The 19,027-nt window shown below is 35.1% G+C and overlaps 1 protein-coding gene across 1 annotated transcript; it reads left to right on the top strand.

Moving 5' to 3' along the window:
* Positions 1-1,903: 1,903 nt before the first annotated feature.
* LOC136203620 (G-type lectin S-receptor-like serine/threonine-protein kinase SD2-5) lies at positions 1,904-4,795 on the top strand. The gene has a single exon (XM_065994819.1). The coding sequence runs from the start codon at positions 2,046-2,048 to the stop codon at positions 4,542-4,544; it is 2,499 nt and encodes an 832-aa protein (XP_065850891.1). The 5' UTR covers positions 1,904-2,045; the 3' UTR covers positions 4,545-4,795.
* The last annotated feature ends 14,232 nt before the right edge of the window (positions 4,796-19,027 follow it).

Below are 19,027 nucleotides of genomic sequence, written 5' to 3'. Positions count from 1 at the left end.
AATTACAAATCTAGGTCAAATGGGAGGCCTATTTACATATTTAACCCATTTACTCAACCCACTACATATCTAGACTGTTTTTATGTGACTTTCCCGTAATACCCTTACCCTTCCCACTTCCCCTCACTCTATCGGTTTCTCTCCCCTGTTCTCCTTGGTGCGCGAAAACGGTTTGGCTCATCCATTAATGATTTGAAGACTTTTGATCTTCCTATTTGCCTTTAAATTGCATGAAATCTGCACCATGTTTCCAAATCACAATGAAGTTCTCTTTTCATCTCTTGATTCTGCAACTTCCTAACCCTAGAAAACGAAGCCATGGTTCTTCATCTTCCTGTTCGTTAATTGGTTTCTTTCTTCTTGTTACCATTCCAGAAATGGTTATTCTACGTTATTTCCGTCGTTCTTCCCAGTTTATCATATTGTTAGGAGCGAAAAATGTAAGTATCTGCTGTTTTTCCTGCGTTTTCCATGAATTCACTTCGCGTAGTCGATGAATTCGCGGAGATCTGCGAAGAGAACGAGCCTGAAACTTGATGATCTACTTCGCGAATCGATGAATTCGCGACGTTCTGCGAAGAGAAAGAGTCTGAAACGTATGGATCTACCTCGCGAATCTATTAGTTCGCGAAGTTTGCGAATAGATCCTTACGTTTCAGACCTCGCAAACTTCGCGAAAGCATCGATATGCGACGTAGATAGTCACATTTCAGACCTCGCAGACTTCGCGAAAAAATCGTTATGCGAAGTAAAATCACTTCTTCCCATGCACATTTACATTCGCATGCTTCGCTAATTTTCATTTCGCGAATCCAAAATCGTCCTTTTTCATAACTAACACGGTTAATTTTTTCTGTAGATGGTTGAATACGTAACATCCCTTTCTGGAAGGCGGCGTACTGGGCTGCAGGGAAGATGATTTTCCTTCCTGTATAGGGATGGACTTCCCCAAGATTGACACATTGACTCCTGAAATGATTCGTTAGGAGAGGTTGTGTCAATCTCGGGGTGCACCATGGGACACGTCCATCCCATGGTGCCAATTTTGAAGCGGATGCGTAATCTTGGTACCGGATTAGTTAGTTTCACTTTGAAATGATTAGTTAGTAGAGTTCATTGTGACAATCTTGTTGTAAATTTTGATAATGTTATGATTTGAATGTCGTTATTGTGACAATCTTGTTGTAAATTTTGATAATGTTATGATTTGAATGTTAGAATCCGTTGTTTGCCCTTTTTTGTTATATACCACTTCGCGAATTAGCTTCAAAACACATCCAGGCTTCGCATATGCGAACTAAATTCATCAAGCAAACCCAAACATTTACTTCGCAGACTTCGCATAGTATGGAATATGCGAAGTCAGACGGGATGGAGCGAGCCGCGCGTAAATATTGGGGGTATTTTTGGAAAGTCACATAAAATGAGTCTAGATATGTAATAGGTTGAGTAAATGAGTTAAATATGTAAATGGGCCTCCCATTTGACCTAATTTTGTAATTTTCCCAAAATAAAGGCGGCCTTATTATTAAACCCTAGAATTGGCCCATTACCAACCCCTTCCTTCCCTTATGCTGGAGAAGAAAAATAACAGAGATCATAGTTGACTTGTAAATTCTTCTATCAAATGGCTTGGTTATATGAGATTCTAAAGGTGTAGGAGGAAAAATAGATATTGTTAAGGGTTAGAATTCACTTTAAAGTCTTAACCATGATACTAAATTAGAATTCATACTAATAATATATGCAAGATATGAGATAATGTTTAAGCATATTACTAATTACAAAAAGTACCTATTAGTGGGTCACCCGTTTTGACAAATCCCCAATTGAGGAAATTTCAATATACTTTAGCTGATTATATATATATCATCCATTGGATTGGAAGTGTGGGATACGCGGTTTGCTGCTATAGTTTTAGGAGGCAAATAGACATTGACAGTTGACCTGGCTAATCCTAACCTAACCTAAAGTCACCCACTGAAAAGCTTCAATCGTCCTTGTAATTTTAGTTTATCTGATCATATTTCTTTTGTAGAATTTGGATGCAAATGGGCATTTTCCATTTACTAGTTTACTTTCTTGTTTTTGTTTGGTTATCAAATGCTGAATCTTTTGATTATCCAACTGCCAATCTCTTTACTTCCTGGAAAAATAGCCCATCTCTTCCCCATTCTGTTGATTTCCAAGATGGATCAAGGGTCAGATCTATCCTTCTCAGAGGAACCTTTGGTCCAAAGTTTGCCTGCGGTTTCTTCTGCAATGGAACTTGTGATTCTTATCTCTTTGCCATTTTTATTGTTCAAACCAATAGTATTTCAGGAATAACATCACCTGCTATTGGTTTTCCCCAATTAGTCTGGTCTGCCAATAGAAACAATCCTGTCAGAATCAACTCCACATTGCAGCTTACATCCAATGGAGATTTTGTCTTGAAAGATGTTGATGGAAATATAGCTTGGTCCACAGGTACTGCTGGAAAGTCTGTTGCAGGCTTAAATTTGACTGAAATGGGAAACCTTGTGCTTTTTGACAATAACAATTCTACAGTTTGGCAGTCTTTTGATCATCCAACTGATTCTTTGGTTCCTGGACAAAGGTTAATTTCCGGCCACAAACTCATTCCTAGTATGTCTCCAACAAATTGGACTCAACTCAACTTGCTCTCACTTTCTGTCAACGATGAAGGTATGTATGCATCAGTAGAGTCTAATCCAGTTCAGGTTTATTCAGAAATGTCTGTTTCTGGTACAAAAACTAATAAAGAACCCACTTATGTCACTCTTCGCAATGGTAGCTTTGCATTGTTTGCCAATTCTTCTGAGCCAAGTGAGCCAGATATGTTTACTCCAATTCCTGAGTCCTCATCAGCACAATATGCAAGATTTTGGTCTGATGGGCATTTGAGAGTTCATGAATGGGGAACAAATGGGTGGCAAGTTGTAGCTGATGTGCTTTCATCTCCGGGTTATGAATGTTTCTACCCTACTGTTTGTGGTAACTATGGGATTTGCTCGAATGGGCAGTGTAGTTGTCCTGCTGAAACTGCCAATGGAAAAGCCTATTTCAAGCAAATTGATGTCAGGCAGCCTAGTCTTGGTTGTTCTGAAACTACTCCCTTGTCTTGTCAAGGTTTGCAAAATCACAGTTTCATAGAGCTCACTGATACAACCTATGCCTCCTTTAACGAAGATCTCAAAAATGTGGATTTAGAGAGTTGTAGAAATGCTTGTTCAATGAATTGTTCGTGTAAAGCTGCGATCTTTAGATATGGTTCGGATTCTGCTAATGGTTTTTGCTACTTGCCTAATCAGATATTTTCTTTGATTAACAATGTTAAGGAGCAAACCCATTATAACTCTACCATATACCTTAAGGTACAAAATGACCAAACCCCACCTGCAGAAGCTGTAGTTCCTCAGCAAAAAAAGAAGAGCAAAATGGCAATTATATTGAGTTCAAGCATTGTACCATTTGTGCTTATTTTCATTGGAGTTTCAGGGCTATTAGCATGGAAGAAGAACCGAAATGCGGATGATGACTTGGAGGAGGATTACCTTGATCAAGTACCAGGACTTCCTACGCGATTTTCGCACGAAGAATTGAAAGCCTTGACAGATAATTTCTCCAAGATGCTTGGTGAGGGAGGATTTGGGTCAGTTTTTGAAGGGACTTTGGCTGATGGCACCAAGATTGCAGTGAAACGTCTCAACGGTATAGGGCCAATGAAGAAATCATTTTTGGCTGAGGTTGAATCAATTGGCAGCATTCACCATGTTAACTTGGCAAGATTACTTGGATTTTGTGTTGATAAATCTAATATGCTGCTAGTTTATGAATTCATGTGTAATGGATCTTTGGATAAATGGATATTCCATCAAACCCCTGAGCTTAGTCTTGATTGGAAGCAAAGAAAGAAGATCATTCTTGATATAGCAAAGGGACTAAACTATCTTCATGAAGATTGTTCCCAAAAGATCATCCATTTAGATATCAAACCTCAAAACATTCTGTTAGACGACAAGTTGAATGGGAAGATATCTGATTTCGGGTTGTCTAAACTTGTCAACAGAGAGGAAAGCAAAGTTGTAACAGCAATGAGAGGAACTCCAGGATATTTGGCACCAGAATGGTTAAGCTCAATAATAACAGAAAAAGTAGATGTGTATAGCTTTGGGGTAGTTGTCCTAGAAATGTTATGCGGAAGGAGAAATGTGGATCACTCTGAACCAGAAGAAAGAATGCATTTACTTAGTATGTTTGAGAGAAAGGCAGAAGAAGATAGAGTAATCGATCTTGTGGATGATTGTAACGAAGATATGAAGTTACATAGAGCAGAAATTAGTAACATGATGAAGATTGCAACATGGTGTCTGCAGAAGGATTATACAAAAAGGCCTTCAATGTCAATGGTGGTTAAAGTATTAGAAGGTGATATGGAAGTTGAACAAAAACTTGACTATGACTTGTCCAATCCAGTAATTATAGCAACAACTAAAGAATCTACTCCATTGTTGCCATCTCTTTTATCTGGACCTCGCTAAATGCTTCTTCTGTCCCTTTTCATGTATATATCTATATGTATGTTTTGTTTTGTGTTACAACAAATTCACATCCCAAATCTCTTTTCTTTTTCTTTCTTGTTTGCTAATTATCATTGGATTAGTTTTTGAGTGTTTATAGAAGAAGTTTAAGGTACCTTCTCAATGTGTAACTTGTAACTCTTGTCATTCTCTGCAAATTAAATAATGTGATTGTCATAATTTCATCCAAACACAAGATTCATGGATTTTAGACAACACACATATCATATGCATTACATTATCAGTTCTTAATCATGTTATGTTTCCCTACAAAATATGTGCATATGCCAGATGCTAGTAAACTATGATGTGGGTTTACTAAGTTCATCTTACTTCTTCAATCAAATTATTGGATGTTATGTTTTTACTAATGTTTTGAAAACAGGAACTCACCGGAGCGGAACAGGCCATGTGTCCGGTCCGGTTATAAGTACTCCGGTTTATTGATATTAAATCGGGCTGAATCAGGATCAAACCAGGAACCGGATTGAACCCGGGTTTTTTTGTTAAGATTTTATTTAAAAAAAACAAAAAAGTAAAACTTAAAAATTAAAAACTGATTTCTTTCTCTAAACTAAACTAAACACTAATTTCGTATAAAGGCAGAACCTAAATTTCTTTCCTTGGCTGCCGATTTCTAGAAAAGGTGAGAAACTCTGATTTCTTTGAGTGAATGACTGCTAGGGAATCCAATTTCTAATATTTCTTCATCCTTCGAAGCTTGCTCAGAGAAATGTCTCAAACCATTTACTTCGTCAGAATTCATTGATCGGTAGTAGTATTCTAAAATCAATAAATCATTTTGATTTGCGTTAAACATTTATGTATGGCAGTATGGGCCATATAAGCAATAATTATCACTAGTCAGTTCATTCATTCGGTCCGTTAATCATTTGGTCGTTTTTTAAAAACTCTAACCATACACTAATCCACTAAATTCTGTTAACCACTAATCGGTTAACTAATTATTTCAGCCGGTTAATCTTTTATTTCGGTTTTTAACCATTAGTAAATAAAAATAATAAAAGAATTCCAATTTTTATCGGGTGTGTTAATGGCGAGATGAAGAGATTAAAGTCTTGTTTGATAAAATAAAAAAACTATTAAATTAATAGATTAAGCACTTATTTAGTATAAGTCTCTGTTTGGTAAAGAGCTTTTTGAGATTAAATTGGAGGTTTGAAACCACTTTATAAGTTTTGACTAGTCAAACCACTTATAGTGGTGCTTGGTGATGAGAAGTTTGAGAGAGCTTATTGGATCCAAAAACCTCATTTTGTAAAAGTTTATTTTAAGAGTTTTTTCAATTAGCTTATTGAGGTTTTTACCTCTAATTATTACCCTTTAATCTCAAGTAAATGTTTTATCATGTCTTTAAGTTTACACAATCAACTAGTCAAACCAGCTAAGTAAAAAGGTAAGCAGCTAACCGTTAATGTAATCACTATCAGCTACTAGTCATTTGTCAAACAAAACCTAAATGTGTTTGATAATGGTTCTTTATTAGACATTTAAATTATTCAATTAAACTATTTTTTATTTAAATTTATTTTTTTATGAAAATTATTCACTTAAATTGATAAGTTGATTTTTTTTTTTAATTTAAATTGATAAGGCTCCGAGATATTGTTGGTTAAAAAAATAAAAAAACTCTGATATATTGCTTGATTGTATTTAAACCTGTTTACTATTATATCCATACTTTTTTTTTATAACAAATGCCATTATCCTAATCTAACAGATGCACTACAATTGTGCACTTCAACTCCTCCTTTCTATAATGCCTGAATTTTTTATTTTTTATTTTTAACATAATGCCTGGATTTTTGTTACCACTATTTTAGTTTTAATGTATTGTATTTTAGCTTTAAATTAATTAAATTATATAAAAAGATAATATTCGCTTTTTTTTATAGTTTTATAATTTTTTATATTGTAGTTATCGAACAGATTAATTACATTCAGAACTTAATTTTCAGTATAAACCAAACAAATTCAAATTTTAATATTTTTAGCTATTATAAAAATCGGCACTTAAATTTTCAGTTTTTATCAAACAGCACCTTAGTGTAGAAAGGAAAATGTACGTGCATTATGCCCGTATGGTTTTACATAATACACTAATTATTTAACCCTTATGGTTTTACATAATACACCAATTAGTTCCTGACTTTTAATGAATAAAAATAAATTTCTAAAAGGCAAAATTGCCTCTAATAAAACATTTGACTACAAATTTTTGGAAAACTAGTAATAAAATCTTGTCCTTATTTCAATAAAAAAAAGGGCGGCCGGTCGCACTACGCGTCCCCGCTGAGCGAGGGTCCGGGGAGGGGTCCCACCACAAGGGTGTACTGGGGGCAAACCTTCCTCTGCCAATTTATTTGGCAAGAGGCCGCTCCTAAGACTCGAACCCGTGACCTCCTTGTCCTTATTTCAATATTAACATAAAAGAAAAAGAAAGTCGTAAAAATTGAAATTAGAGAGATAGTAACATATAAACTGAGAGTTATTTACGTATTTTCATTTTATTTAGTGTTAATATTTGATAGAATGACTAAATTGTTAAAAGTGAAAATTTAGAGACCTTATAATTAAATAGTGGACTGATTAGTTGATTATGTAAAACTATAGCACTAAATAATTGTTTACCCATATAAATAAATGTATTTTTTTTATATATTTTTAATATTTAATTGATATTCGGTTAGTTTAGGTTAACTGCGATTTTTGGAATACTGAAACCGTAACCACAACCATTAACCGCTATTTTTAAAATTAAAAAACGCATACTAATTTATTGGTTTTAGTTAATCTTATTTTCGGTTTGGTTTCAATTTGGTTTTTTAATTTTTCGGTTTTCTGGATTTTTGTGTACACCGTAGTGCAAAAGTTTATGTTGACAATAGAAAGTAAATTTACACGTGTATTATATGGAATTTGCTATTTTCCACTAAAACACAAGTGCCAAAATTGCTTGATGTGTTTTCAAGGTGGTGAATGCGGGGATGCCAATTGAGAGAATATTCGTGGTTTCTTTTTATTATCTATGACCATTTCATTAGTGAGTTACTATACCCAGCTTCAAATTCCCACTTCCAGTTCCGAAAAAAAAAACGTTACCGTCCCTTAACTAAAAATTGAAATTTCTCAACCCTCTCAAACTCTCTCAAACTCTTCCAAACACATTTGTTTCCGAAATCAAAGATTACACGTTTCATGGTGAGCAATCCGTTATCACCGGAAAGAGACGAGAATGACGCAATCCCTGAAGTCGAGGTATTTTTTCGATTGAACATTTAATGATTTATGTTAATTTTTTTCAAAAAAATCGCAAAACGTACTCGCGGACGTGTGAATATCACGCCCCACCATATGGTAGGGCGTGATATTCGTACGCCCCACCATAAGGTGGGGCATGATGTTCATACGCCCCACCATATGGTGGGGCGTGATGTTCACACGCCCGCGGGTAAGTTTTGCGTTTTTTCGGGTTCAGACACTAAAAAATTGTAGAAATGTGCCCATATTGGAATCTAATGTTCGTTATTTATCATTGGCAGGAGGTTCCGTTAGAAGATTTTGGTGGGAACGGCGTTGATTACAGTGCGCAGTTTTTTCCGGAACAAACGTTTCAAACATATCATGAAGCTGTTAACTAGGCAAAACAGACGGCAATTGAGATCAGCTTCGAGTTAACCACAACGTCGCATAAGACGGAGGGCAAGTCAAGATGGATATTGGTTAAATGTGCCCGTGGTATTAAGAATACACGAAGGAAAAAGGATATGGATATGGATGACATACTACGAAGGAATACAAAAACAAAGTACTATGGTTGCAAATTCCAGATAAAGGTTTTGGAAATGGCTGAATTAGGGGGTTGGGTGGTGAATGAGATTGCTGGAGATAAAGGACAACACGATCATTAGTTGGATGTATATCGTCAGGGCTACAGACAGATGAGCGGACTAAGTCCCGGTTCCAAAAAAATTGTTCGTCAAATGAGTGTAGCTCAAGCTAAGCCTTGTGCTATTTTTGCTGCAATTAAAGAAAAACATCCGGAGGATTGCCCGATACAAAGACATGTGTATAACTAAAGGGAAAAAATCAGGACTAAGAGCTTTGAGGGTCGGGATGTAATCAGTCAGTTTTATTGGCTTGCTATAGATAAGGAATACATACATTGGACGCAAGCTGCACCGGACAGCAATGTTGTGACTCACCTATTTATGGCACATCCTACATCGATCACAATGTTCCGATCATATTACTTGTTTGTTGGTATGGATTCAACATATCAAACAAACAAGTATAAAATGTCATTCTTTGAGATTATTGGAATGACGCCTTCAAAAAAGAACTTCGTGATTGCCTATGCAATCATGAAGGATGAAACTAAGGGAAGTTATATGTGGGTGTTACAAAAATTGAAGCTTTTGCTCCAAGCTGATGTGCATCCGACAGCCATTGCTACGGACCGGGAGTTAGGGTTGATGAGACCGGTTCGTGAGGTATTTCCTGATAGTCATCATTTGTTGTGCATATGGCATATTAATAAAGATGTGGAGGATAGAGTAGGCAAGTTGTGTGGATTGAAGGTTTTTGGTGAAATTTTTAAGAATTCCAAATGGAAAAGTATAACTGAAGCCCCGACAGTAGTCAAATATCAGGAGACAGTGATAAGCATGAAGAATACTTCTGCCAAATGGCCTCGTGTGATAGAGTACGTGGAGACCACATGGCTAGTGCATAAAGAGAAGTTCTGTCGAGCATGGACGAACAAGGTGTTGCACTTAGGAAACACCACAACCTGTCGAGTGGAGAGTTCACATGCATAGTTGAAGCAGTGGTTGAATTCATCTACTGGTGCACTCGATACAGTGTGGGCGAAGGTGCACAAAGACATTGAAGCTCAGATTGATGCGATCAAGTAAGACAATTATTCTTTTATTTAATATAATCTTTTAAATTGTAATACATTAGTTATAGAATCCTTTACCGTATATAACCAGATATTCACTTGAGGACTCGAGAAGAAGATCTGCGGTGGCTCACAATAAAGATTCTTTCAAGTACCTCGACTTACACGTTTCACATTACTATTTGCGTGTACTGAATAATGAGATAGGGCGTATGTGCGGATTGAGTATGGATGTGGTAAGTGAATGCGGATGTGTGTTGCCCATGACTCATGGCCTTCCTTGTGCATGTGAACTTAAAAACTATATTGATACGGCCACATCGGTTAGTGTGGAGCGCATCCATCCTTTTTGGAGATCTCTTGTGTTTGAAGGTTTGAGTGACATACCATTTACTACTCCCATATATGCTGACGGGTCTGGGGATCACCAGTTTTTTCACTCTCTTGTGGAAAAGGTTGAAAAATTAGATCCTTCAATGGTGCGTAGCATATCGATGTACATTCATGATCAAATAAACCCGAATCAAAGTAGCTACAAAGAACCTGAGGTGAAAGACACTGTTAGGGGTAGACCAAAGGGGAATTCATCAACGAAGCGGAATCTGAGTGCATGGGAGTACAGTCAGGGACCACGAGGTCGTGCACGGTCCTCTACTTCGAGGAGTAGTCGTAGTCGAGGCTGAACCTCATGCTCATCTGTACATAACAACGAGATGCCGGGTATATTTTATTTTAGTAATATATATGTTAATGTTAAAGTAAATATATTATCGGTCACGAACTTCATATATTCACATTTTCAGTCGGATTTGATGCGGATATCGCCGGTTACCACCATTTACATCGGATTCAAGGACTTATTGTACCATTTACTACTAGATACCATAATATTGTAGCATATGATAACTGTAGATTTCGTGTTTTAGCCGATGTCATCACAAATAATCAAGAGGAGTGGAAGCTGATTAGAGTGCTTATAGAGAATGAGGTGCGGGCACACCGTGATCTGTATGCGTCAGTGTTCTGGAACGGATTCGATGATGCCCTCACGCGTATTAGATAGGCAAGAGCGGGGTGTGGTGAGTCCCACTGGATGACTTATATGCTGCTATATCTGTATTGAATGCAGTAATATTCCTTTTTACTACATCACAGTTAGAATGTTGCACTATACTGCCGATGCGTTCGGACGATGGAAGACCACCGGAGCGAGAGATTGTGATTTGTAATTTGGGGAGTTATCAACACTACATACGTCTTTATTTAAGATCTGGATTTCCAGTGCCTCCCATTGCCATCCAATGGCATACATTTTGTGATCCGAGTGTTCGTCACTTGGACAATATATACGCTGAAAGGAGAGCGGCTTGGACTAGATTATATTAGTTTATGTGTTGTAATTAATAATATTTATTCATGAACTTATATTATTGTTACTGATTTTAGTTAAAATTGTATGGTATTTATAGGTTTTAAGTACAATTGTGTAGTTTGAGCAGGTAACAGGTATTTACGGGTTTAATCCGATTAATAGACTAATTTTTTTTGCCTTCCCGACATGCAGGCGTGTGGCCATCACGCCTCACAGTGCGGCGAGCATATGGCTATCACACCCTATCCTGTGGTCGGACGTGATAGTCACACGCCCTACCATGCGGTGGGGCGTGTGGCTGTCACGCCCGACCACACGGTAGGGCTTGTGGCTATCACGCTCGACCATACGGTGAGGCGTGATAGCCATACGCTCGCGTGGCGGAAAGACAAAAAAAAAATAGCCTTCTCACCCCCAAAACCCATGAAAAGGCATTTTCGTCCTTTCACGGGGCTGTGGGGTGGAAAATTGGGGCTGAATATAACAACACCCATTCATTATCCTAACTGACTTACATTAATCTCATGTCTCATTTAAATCGCGAATATCACCGAGTACGTTTATCCGTTAAGGATCAATACATAAAATAAAAATATTATAAATTTAATAAAAGATAAATTTAATAAACCATCTATAAATAATTTATCTACAAATCTAACAAATATTCCAATTTCAAACATTAATCAATAAAAATATATTGGTTTAGTGGTAAAAATCAATGGATGAAAGTCAAATATATGGCAGATATATGTGGGAGTAGGAGGAGAGTGTACAAAAAGCTCTCCCGTATAGGCCCCAATTTTAAAGGGAGCATTTTTTTATTATTATACAAATCTAACTAAATTATTATTATTATTTATTATGTGAAAAATTAAGTTAATGTTAACTTATCCAAAAAATTAACACTAAGAATGTTACCCTATTTTATAAAAAAAAAAAAAGAATGTTACCCTATGAAATATTCTCATAATCATCTCATATTCGTTACGGGTAATGTTTTTTTAACACATAATCATTTTATATCCTTTTATACAAGTTATGAGTAATCTCATTAAGATCGGATAGGGCGGAGCATCCACAAATAGCATACCTGTTGTCATCTGTAGATGAATGTTGAATTTAACGGTATACTCAAAGGAAGTAGAACTAATAATGAGAGTGAGTTTACTGGGCATGGAGACATTTATTTGGGAGATAAGGGATAACGAGATAAGGGATTTTATTTTAAAGCCATTTATAAGGGTCACAAAAGTCTACAACTTTTACTGTAAAATGATTTGTGTGTCTAGATCTAGAGATCAAGTGTTTGATTCAGACATTTTTCCTTTTGATCAGCAAGCAAATGTTGAGTGTAAATGATCAATTCCAAATCAAAATCAGAAATGTATATGGAATAAATATAATAAATTCTTCAAAAACAAAATAATAAAAAGAGTTTAAAAGTATTATCAAAATAAAGAATCTATTAAACTAATTAATAATAGTAATAGTAAAATAAAGAATCCCGGTATAGTTGCTTTTGCTTCGTTTGCTTTTCTTTCCTTTTCTACCAAAAAAAAAAATTTAGAAAATAAAGTTTAAATAAATAAAGCTTTAATAAAATAAAATGAGATTTGAATTCATGTTTTCTTTTTCTCGTCTAAAAGCAAATATCTTAAACCAACTCAACCACTTTGAATTATTGACAAAATACTACCTAGGTTAAATAAAAGCCAAGCGACTACAGGGGTAGAACTACGAATACTCAAGGACTGGCTCCACTCATATACTCAAGAACTACCTAAGTTAAACAAAATACTACCTAGGTTAAATAAAAGCCAAGGAACCGGTGGTCGGGGGTTCTGGGCCCCGAGCTCTGGACTGGCTCCACTCATATATTTGTATGATCTTGTGATTTTAAGTGTAAAAATAATAATAATGTATTTTTATTAAAAGATACAACAATTAAAAACAAACAAACTGGTACTCGATCCGAGTTGTGCCGGTTTGTTGAACTGATCGAACCAGTCGGCCCGATCAGAGCCTGAGAACATTGCTAATTACTCATATTAATTCTTATTTTTCTCAATTTATGACTTTGTTAATTCTAAATGAATATGATCCGAACTGTGCCGGTTTGTTGAACTGATCGAACCAAACGGTCCGATCAGAGCCCGAGAACATTGCTAATTACTCATATTAATTCTTATTTTTCTCAATTTATGACTTTTCTAATTCTAAATGAATATGCCATTAAAATGAGCAACATAGTATAACTATCAAATTGTCCAAAGTCATGTTTATATGTTGTACCATTATTTCTTACTTCATAATAATATTTGTGTTAATGAACTTATGAAGTGTTGGTAATCACTAACATGTTTATTTAATATATTTCTATAGCAGTTAAGGCTTAAACGTTTTAACAATAGTGGATTACTATACCCAGCTCCAATTTCACACTTCCATCCCCGAAAAAAGACGTAACCGCCCTTTAACCAAAAACTGAAAATTCCAAACCCTCCCAAACTCTCTCAAAGTCTCCCAAATACATTTTGATCCGAATCAAAGACAACACGTTTGATGGAGGGCAATCCGTTATCACCAGGAAGAGATAGGAGTGATGCTGTGTCTGAAGTCGAGGTATTTTTCCGATTGAACTTCCTTTGATTTCTGTAATTTGATTTAAAAAAAATAGCTGGTTCGGCACTCGGGCGTGTGAGCATCACGCCCCACCATGTGGTGGGGCGTATGAGTATCACGCCTCACCATGTGGTGGGGCGTGATAGCCATGTGCCCCACCATGGGCAGGAGCGGGTTGTGGTGAGTCCCACTGGATGGTGAGTCCGGATGACTTATATGCTGTTGCATCTGTATTGAATGCAGTAATATTCCTTTTTACTACACAACAGTTAGGATGTTGCACTATACTGCCGATGCGTTCGGACAATGGAAGACCACTAGAGCGAGAGATTGTGATTTGTCATTTGGGGAGTTATCATCACTACATACGTCTTTATTTACATCCTACGTTTCCAATGCCTCCCATTGCCACCCAATGTCGTATATTTCGTCATCCGAGTGTTCGTCACTTGGAGAATCTATACGCTGAAAGGAGAGAGGCTTGGACTAGATTATATTAGTTTTATATATTGTGATTAATAATATTTATTAATTAACTTATATTATTGTTACTGATTTTAGGACTAAATTGTATGGTATTTTTAGGTTTTAAGTACAATTATGTAGTTACGGGTTTAACGGCCTATTTACGGGTTTACCGACCTATTTACGGGTTTAAAAAGCTACTCCCTCCATTCTCAAATAACTGTCGTTTTAGATAATTGTTTTTGTTCTTTTTTAAGTGTCGTTTTCGTTTTTCAATAAAATTTAGTATAGGTTTTTGGTCTAAGCATTTAAATTTTGTCTTGATTTATGTGTTTTTTAAGCTTTCAAAGTTTCTTCTCCAATCATTATAAGAGAGAGAATTTTTACTTAGTTAATCCATGTAAATTTATTAATTTAAGTGCACATTAATTGTGTTTCTTAATTTGCGTGAAAATTCTAAAACGACACTTATTTGAGAATGGAGGGAGTATTTTTTTTGTCAATCCGATACGCGGGCGTGTGGCGATCATGCCTCACCGCGTGGTCGGGCGTGATAGCCACAAGCCTCACCGCGTGGTCGGACGTGATAGCCAATTGCCCGACCTTGCGGTGAGGCATGTGGCTATCACGCCCGACCACGCGGTGAGACGTGTTGCTATCACGCCCGACCACGCAGTGAGGCGTGATATCCACACGCCCGCGTGTCGGATTGGCAAAAAAAAAAGATTTTCCCACCCCAAAACCCATAAAAGGGCATTTTCGTCCTTTCACGGGGCTAGGGGTGGGAATTTGAGGCTGGGTTTAACAACACCCTAACAATAATAAGGAATTATTATCACTATGAATAGAACACTATAAAAAAAAGTCTATTACGATATATTTTTAGCGACATTTTTTGGCATACGTCTTTATATTTTAAAATTTAACCATACTTTCATATTTATGTCGGTTTTTATTCTCATTAACGATATTAATATTTGATGTGGTGAAGCTCTTAGCCTAGTGGTTGAGAGCTTACCTATGCCTTGGGTGGTCATGGGTTCGAATCACATCCGGGTCTGGTGGGGATTTTTCTTTCTTCTTTAATGTAAGCGCATTGCGCAATTTTAGAAAAAAAAACGACATTAATATTTGATGGAATTTTTAAAAAATTAACCATGCATTTAAAAAAAGCATCAACATTTTTTTTATGTTAACGATGTTTTATAATTATGTTGTAAAAAGTGTCCCGATATTTTTTTTGTTTTTATCTTATATTAAAAAATTCAACCACACTTTTTAATTTATGTCGCCTTTTACACTCATCTAACGACGCTTTTAATTTTTTTGTTAGCATTTTTAAAAATTTAGCTTAAAAAAAGCGTTGGTAGTTTTTTTTAAGTTAAAAATAGTTTAGATTTTATGCCGATAAAAAGTGTCCCGATACTTTCTACTTTAAAAATGCTTTTTAGCTTTGTTCCATATTTAATATTTTAACAACGCCTTTTCTACTTGCATCGTATTTTAAAATCACTATTGATTTAAAAAAGTTTACTACATATTAGGAAAAAGTATCGATATTTTATTTTTAATTTTAAAACGGTTTAGATTTTATGTCGAAAATATATTTATATCTAAAATTTGTTTTTATGAGATATTTTTTATATCTTTTAAATTTATCACATACTCATTTCTTATATATATATATGTGTGTGTGTGTGTGTGTGTGTATGTAGGGATAAATGGAGTAAACGGGCTTTGGCCCATTTACTGATCCATTTATGGCCTATCCGTAACCTAGTCTGATTAGAATTAGGGTAACCTAACTATAAATAGATAGTTAGGGAGACTAAAACTCTAACAGAAGTTAAGACAACATAATAGAAAAAAGACTCCCTCTCCTTTGTCTTTGAGTTTCGTTCTTAGTTCGTAAGTCAAGGGTGATTACTTCTTTTGGTGTGGTAACCTTCTAGACCGGTGATACAAAGCCAAGATCAATTACTTCCGCTGTTATTCAACGGATATGTTCTACAAGATGTAAGCTTAAATCTGTTGATTTACTTATTGATTAGATCCGGGTTCATTACCCGTCCCTTAGAGATTAGAGAAATCCATTATGCTTCCACTATTATATAGTATAGATATAAAATCTGTCATTAAAAATGAAATAAAAAACTAAAATGGTAATAATGACAAAACATGATTTATAATTGAAATAAATTTTATTCTAAGTATAATGTTTCAATACTTTTTAATTATTTTTTTTAATATGTCTGCAACTTCAATAAACAACTATTGTGTGAAACTTTATATCTATTCGCACAAAAAATGCATAAAAATAAAAAATTCATTCCATATGAGTTAGATAAACCCAAATTAAAAAAATCAATGGACTTCATCAGTTTCTGAATTTGAAAAATTAATTGAACTCCAATTAAACCTAACAATTGAGTTCATATAAAGTCGAAAATCCAAATTTTAGTTAGAGTTAATAATCGAAATGATTACACCTAACAACTTATACTAAAAAAGAATGAAAATACAAAATCTTTATTTAGTTACTTTGAAAAAGAAAAAACAAATAAAAAAGAAAACATAGATAAAGCAGCGAGATGTGTGGAACAACATAATTGAGAACAAAATAACTACTACATATGAAAAAAATCGAATAATTACATTCGGAAACATAACAATTTCCTGTAATTTTTCACACATTTGCTTTTTCCGATTTCAGTTGTCTATGCCTTTTCTATTTCTATCGGACTTCTTCAATTGGAGATATCAAAATCTAAATTTTCATAATTCTTGAAAAAATATTATTAATACAGTTTATCAATGGAACCCGCTTATAAATAAATTTGAATCTCTTAATGAAGTAAGAACAAAATTATAAGACTATTTAGAGTAAGAACAAAATTATAAAATTAAGAACAAAACTAATACATAATCAAATTTAAAGATCGATGAGATCTTTGATTTTTTGTGACCAATGAATATAATAATGAAATATTATATATTATACTTTATATAGAAATTTATTTGTGACTTTTGGATTTCTTTCGCTTTGTGTTTTTTCATCTTCTTGTAACTTTTACTTTCTTTTATTACTTTATTGATGAGCTAGTAATTCACAATATATAATGTATTAATATAGTACTTATGATATAGAGATAATTTTTTTGAATCCTATGATATAGAGATAATTAAAACTTATTAACTCATTTATTCTTTTTGCCCCCTACGGTACCAACTAAACAAAAGAAAAAATCTAAAGTACTTCTTATAAATTCTCTCAGCTTCCACTATTATATATAGTATCGATATAGTGATAAAATTTTTGGATAATTTCATCGACTCACTAATATCTTTTTTTTTGGTAGGAACAAGAAAATAAAGACAAACCAACAAAAAACAAAAAATTAACCCGGGATCAGCCTTGGGAAGCTAACCCCCACCACATCCTCTAGGAGGACCGAGGAAAGAAAATCCGAAGGAGAAGAATAAGTAGTGACTCCCCAACTCCCTTCATGACCAGTTGCCGCCAGACGATCCGCCACCCTGTTTTGCTCCCTAAAGATATGGCAGAAAGAGATAGACCCAAAGGCAAGGCAAAGCCTCTTGATCCCATTAATCAGATTCTTGCTATTCAAACCAATAGCTATGTTGTTTGAGATTAACCTGATAGCTTCCTGATTGTCAGATTCAACAATCAGATTAACTACCCCCAAACTCTTGGCCAAGGTAAGACTAGAATAAATACCCCACAATTCAGCCATGAAGGAAGAACCTTTGCCAAGATTATGTGAGAATCCAGAAATCCAAGCACCCCCATCATCTCTCAGGACACCATCTGCAGCAATGTTACCATTGGCAAGACAAGAGCCATCCGTATTCAGCTTTATCAAACCCTCCCGAGGTCTTCTCCAGCAAAGAAGGTGAATATCCTTTCTTTGAATACATCTATCAAGAGAGTCTTCCTTAAAACTATCAATAACCTGATAAATCTTTTTAGCAAAAAAGTCAACCAAGTTAGGGATATTAAAAGAATTAGTATCAAAAATCTCCTTATTTCTCCAATCCTAGATTTGGTGACAGACAATAGCAAAGAAAATTTCACCATGGTACAGATTAGTAAGCAAAATCCCATTCACACCATCCTTAAACCACTCCAGATTGGAATGGGAGAAGAACATATCAATCATATGACTAGGGAGAATTTTCCTCCAAATAGCTTTACTTCTCTCACAATCCATAAGAGCATGACAAATGGTTTCTTCATGCCCTCTACATCTGCTACAATCTCCAGACTCCACCAAATGGCGCCTTTTTCTATCTGAATTAGTAAGAAGTCTGTTTTTGATTCCAAGCCACAAGAAACTTCTAACTAGGGCACTTTCATTGACCATAACACTTTCCAAATATCTGAAAGAGGGTCTTCATCACTGTTGCTAAACGCCTCAAAGGCAGACTTACACGTATAAGCACCATTATTGGTAGAAGCCCAACAATAATTATCCTTATCCTCATCCATGCTACTAATCTTAACTCCTCTAATTCTGAGGAGAGTATCAAATCTAAAGAAAGTCTCAAATTTAGCCCAAATCAAATCACCATTTGCATCCACCACATCAGCAACCTTCCAATTACAACAATTATCAGGAGGGAGGGCGCTACAAACTTCTAATATTACTATTTTTTTTAATCCTCTAATATTACTATTTAATTTTCGAAAAAAAATATTTACTAAATGGGTTTGAAGAAATTTTATAGAATATATACAGTTTAATTAAATTAAAAAAAATGGAAAATGACATAATTTAATTTTATATAATGGGATGTCAAATTATTCAAACTCCAGTTTCACACATTTGTTATTACACATCACACCCTATATTTTATATGATTTTGGTTTGAAGGGAAGGGAGGGGTCACCTGACCCTACATATTATTAATCTTTGCATATTGAATACACCAACTAACATAGATCTGTATGTTTATGGTGTGAAGTAAAAATATATAAAATAAGTGGAGTGGAGCATAATAATAATATAATGAAAATAATGTACCATCTTTGTCCAACTA

Source organism: Euphorbia lathyris, chromosome 1 (genome assembly GCF_963576675.1).
Source record: "Euphorbia lathyris chromosome 1, ddEupLath1.1, whole genome shotgun sequence".
In the NCBI taxonomy this organism is placed as follows: Eukaryota; Viridiplantae; Streptophyta; class Magnoliopsida; order Malpighiales; family Euphorbiaceae; genus Euphorbia; species Euphorbia lathyris.
Note: the sequence above shows the minus strand (reverse complement) of the source record. Positions and strands in the feature narration are given on the sequence as shown.

Coding starts and splice junctions, on each gene's coding strand:
- LOC136203620 (XM_065994819.1), top strand. CDS start 2,046: ATGCAAATGGGCATTTTCCATTTACTAGTTTACTTTCTTGTTTTTGTT.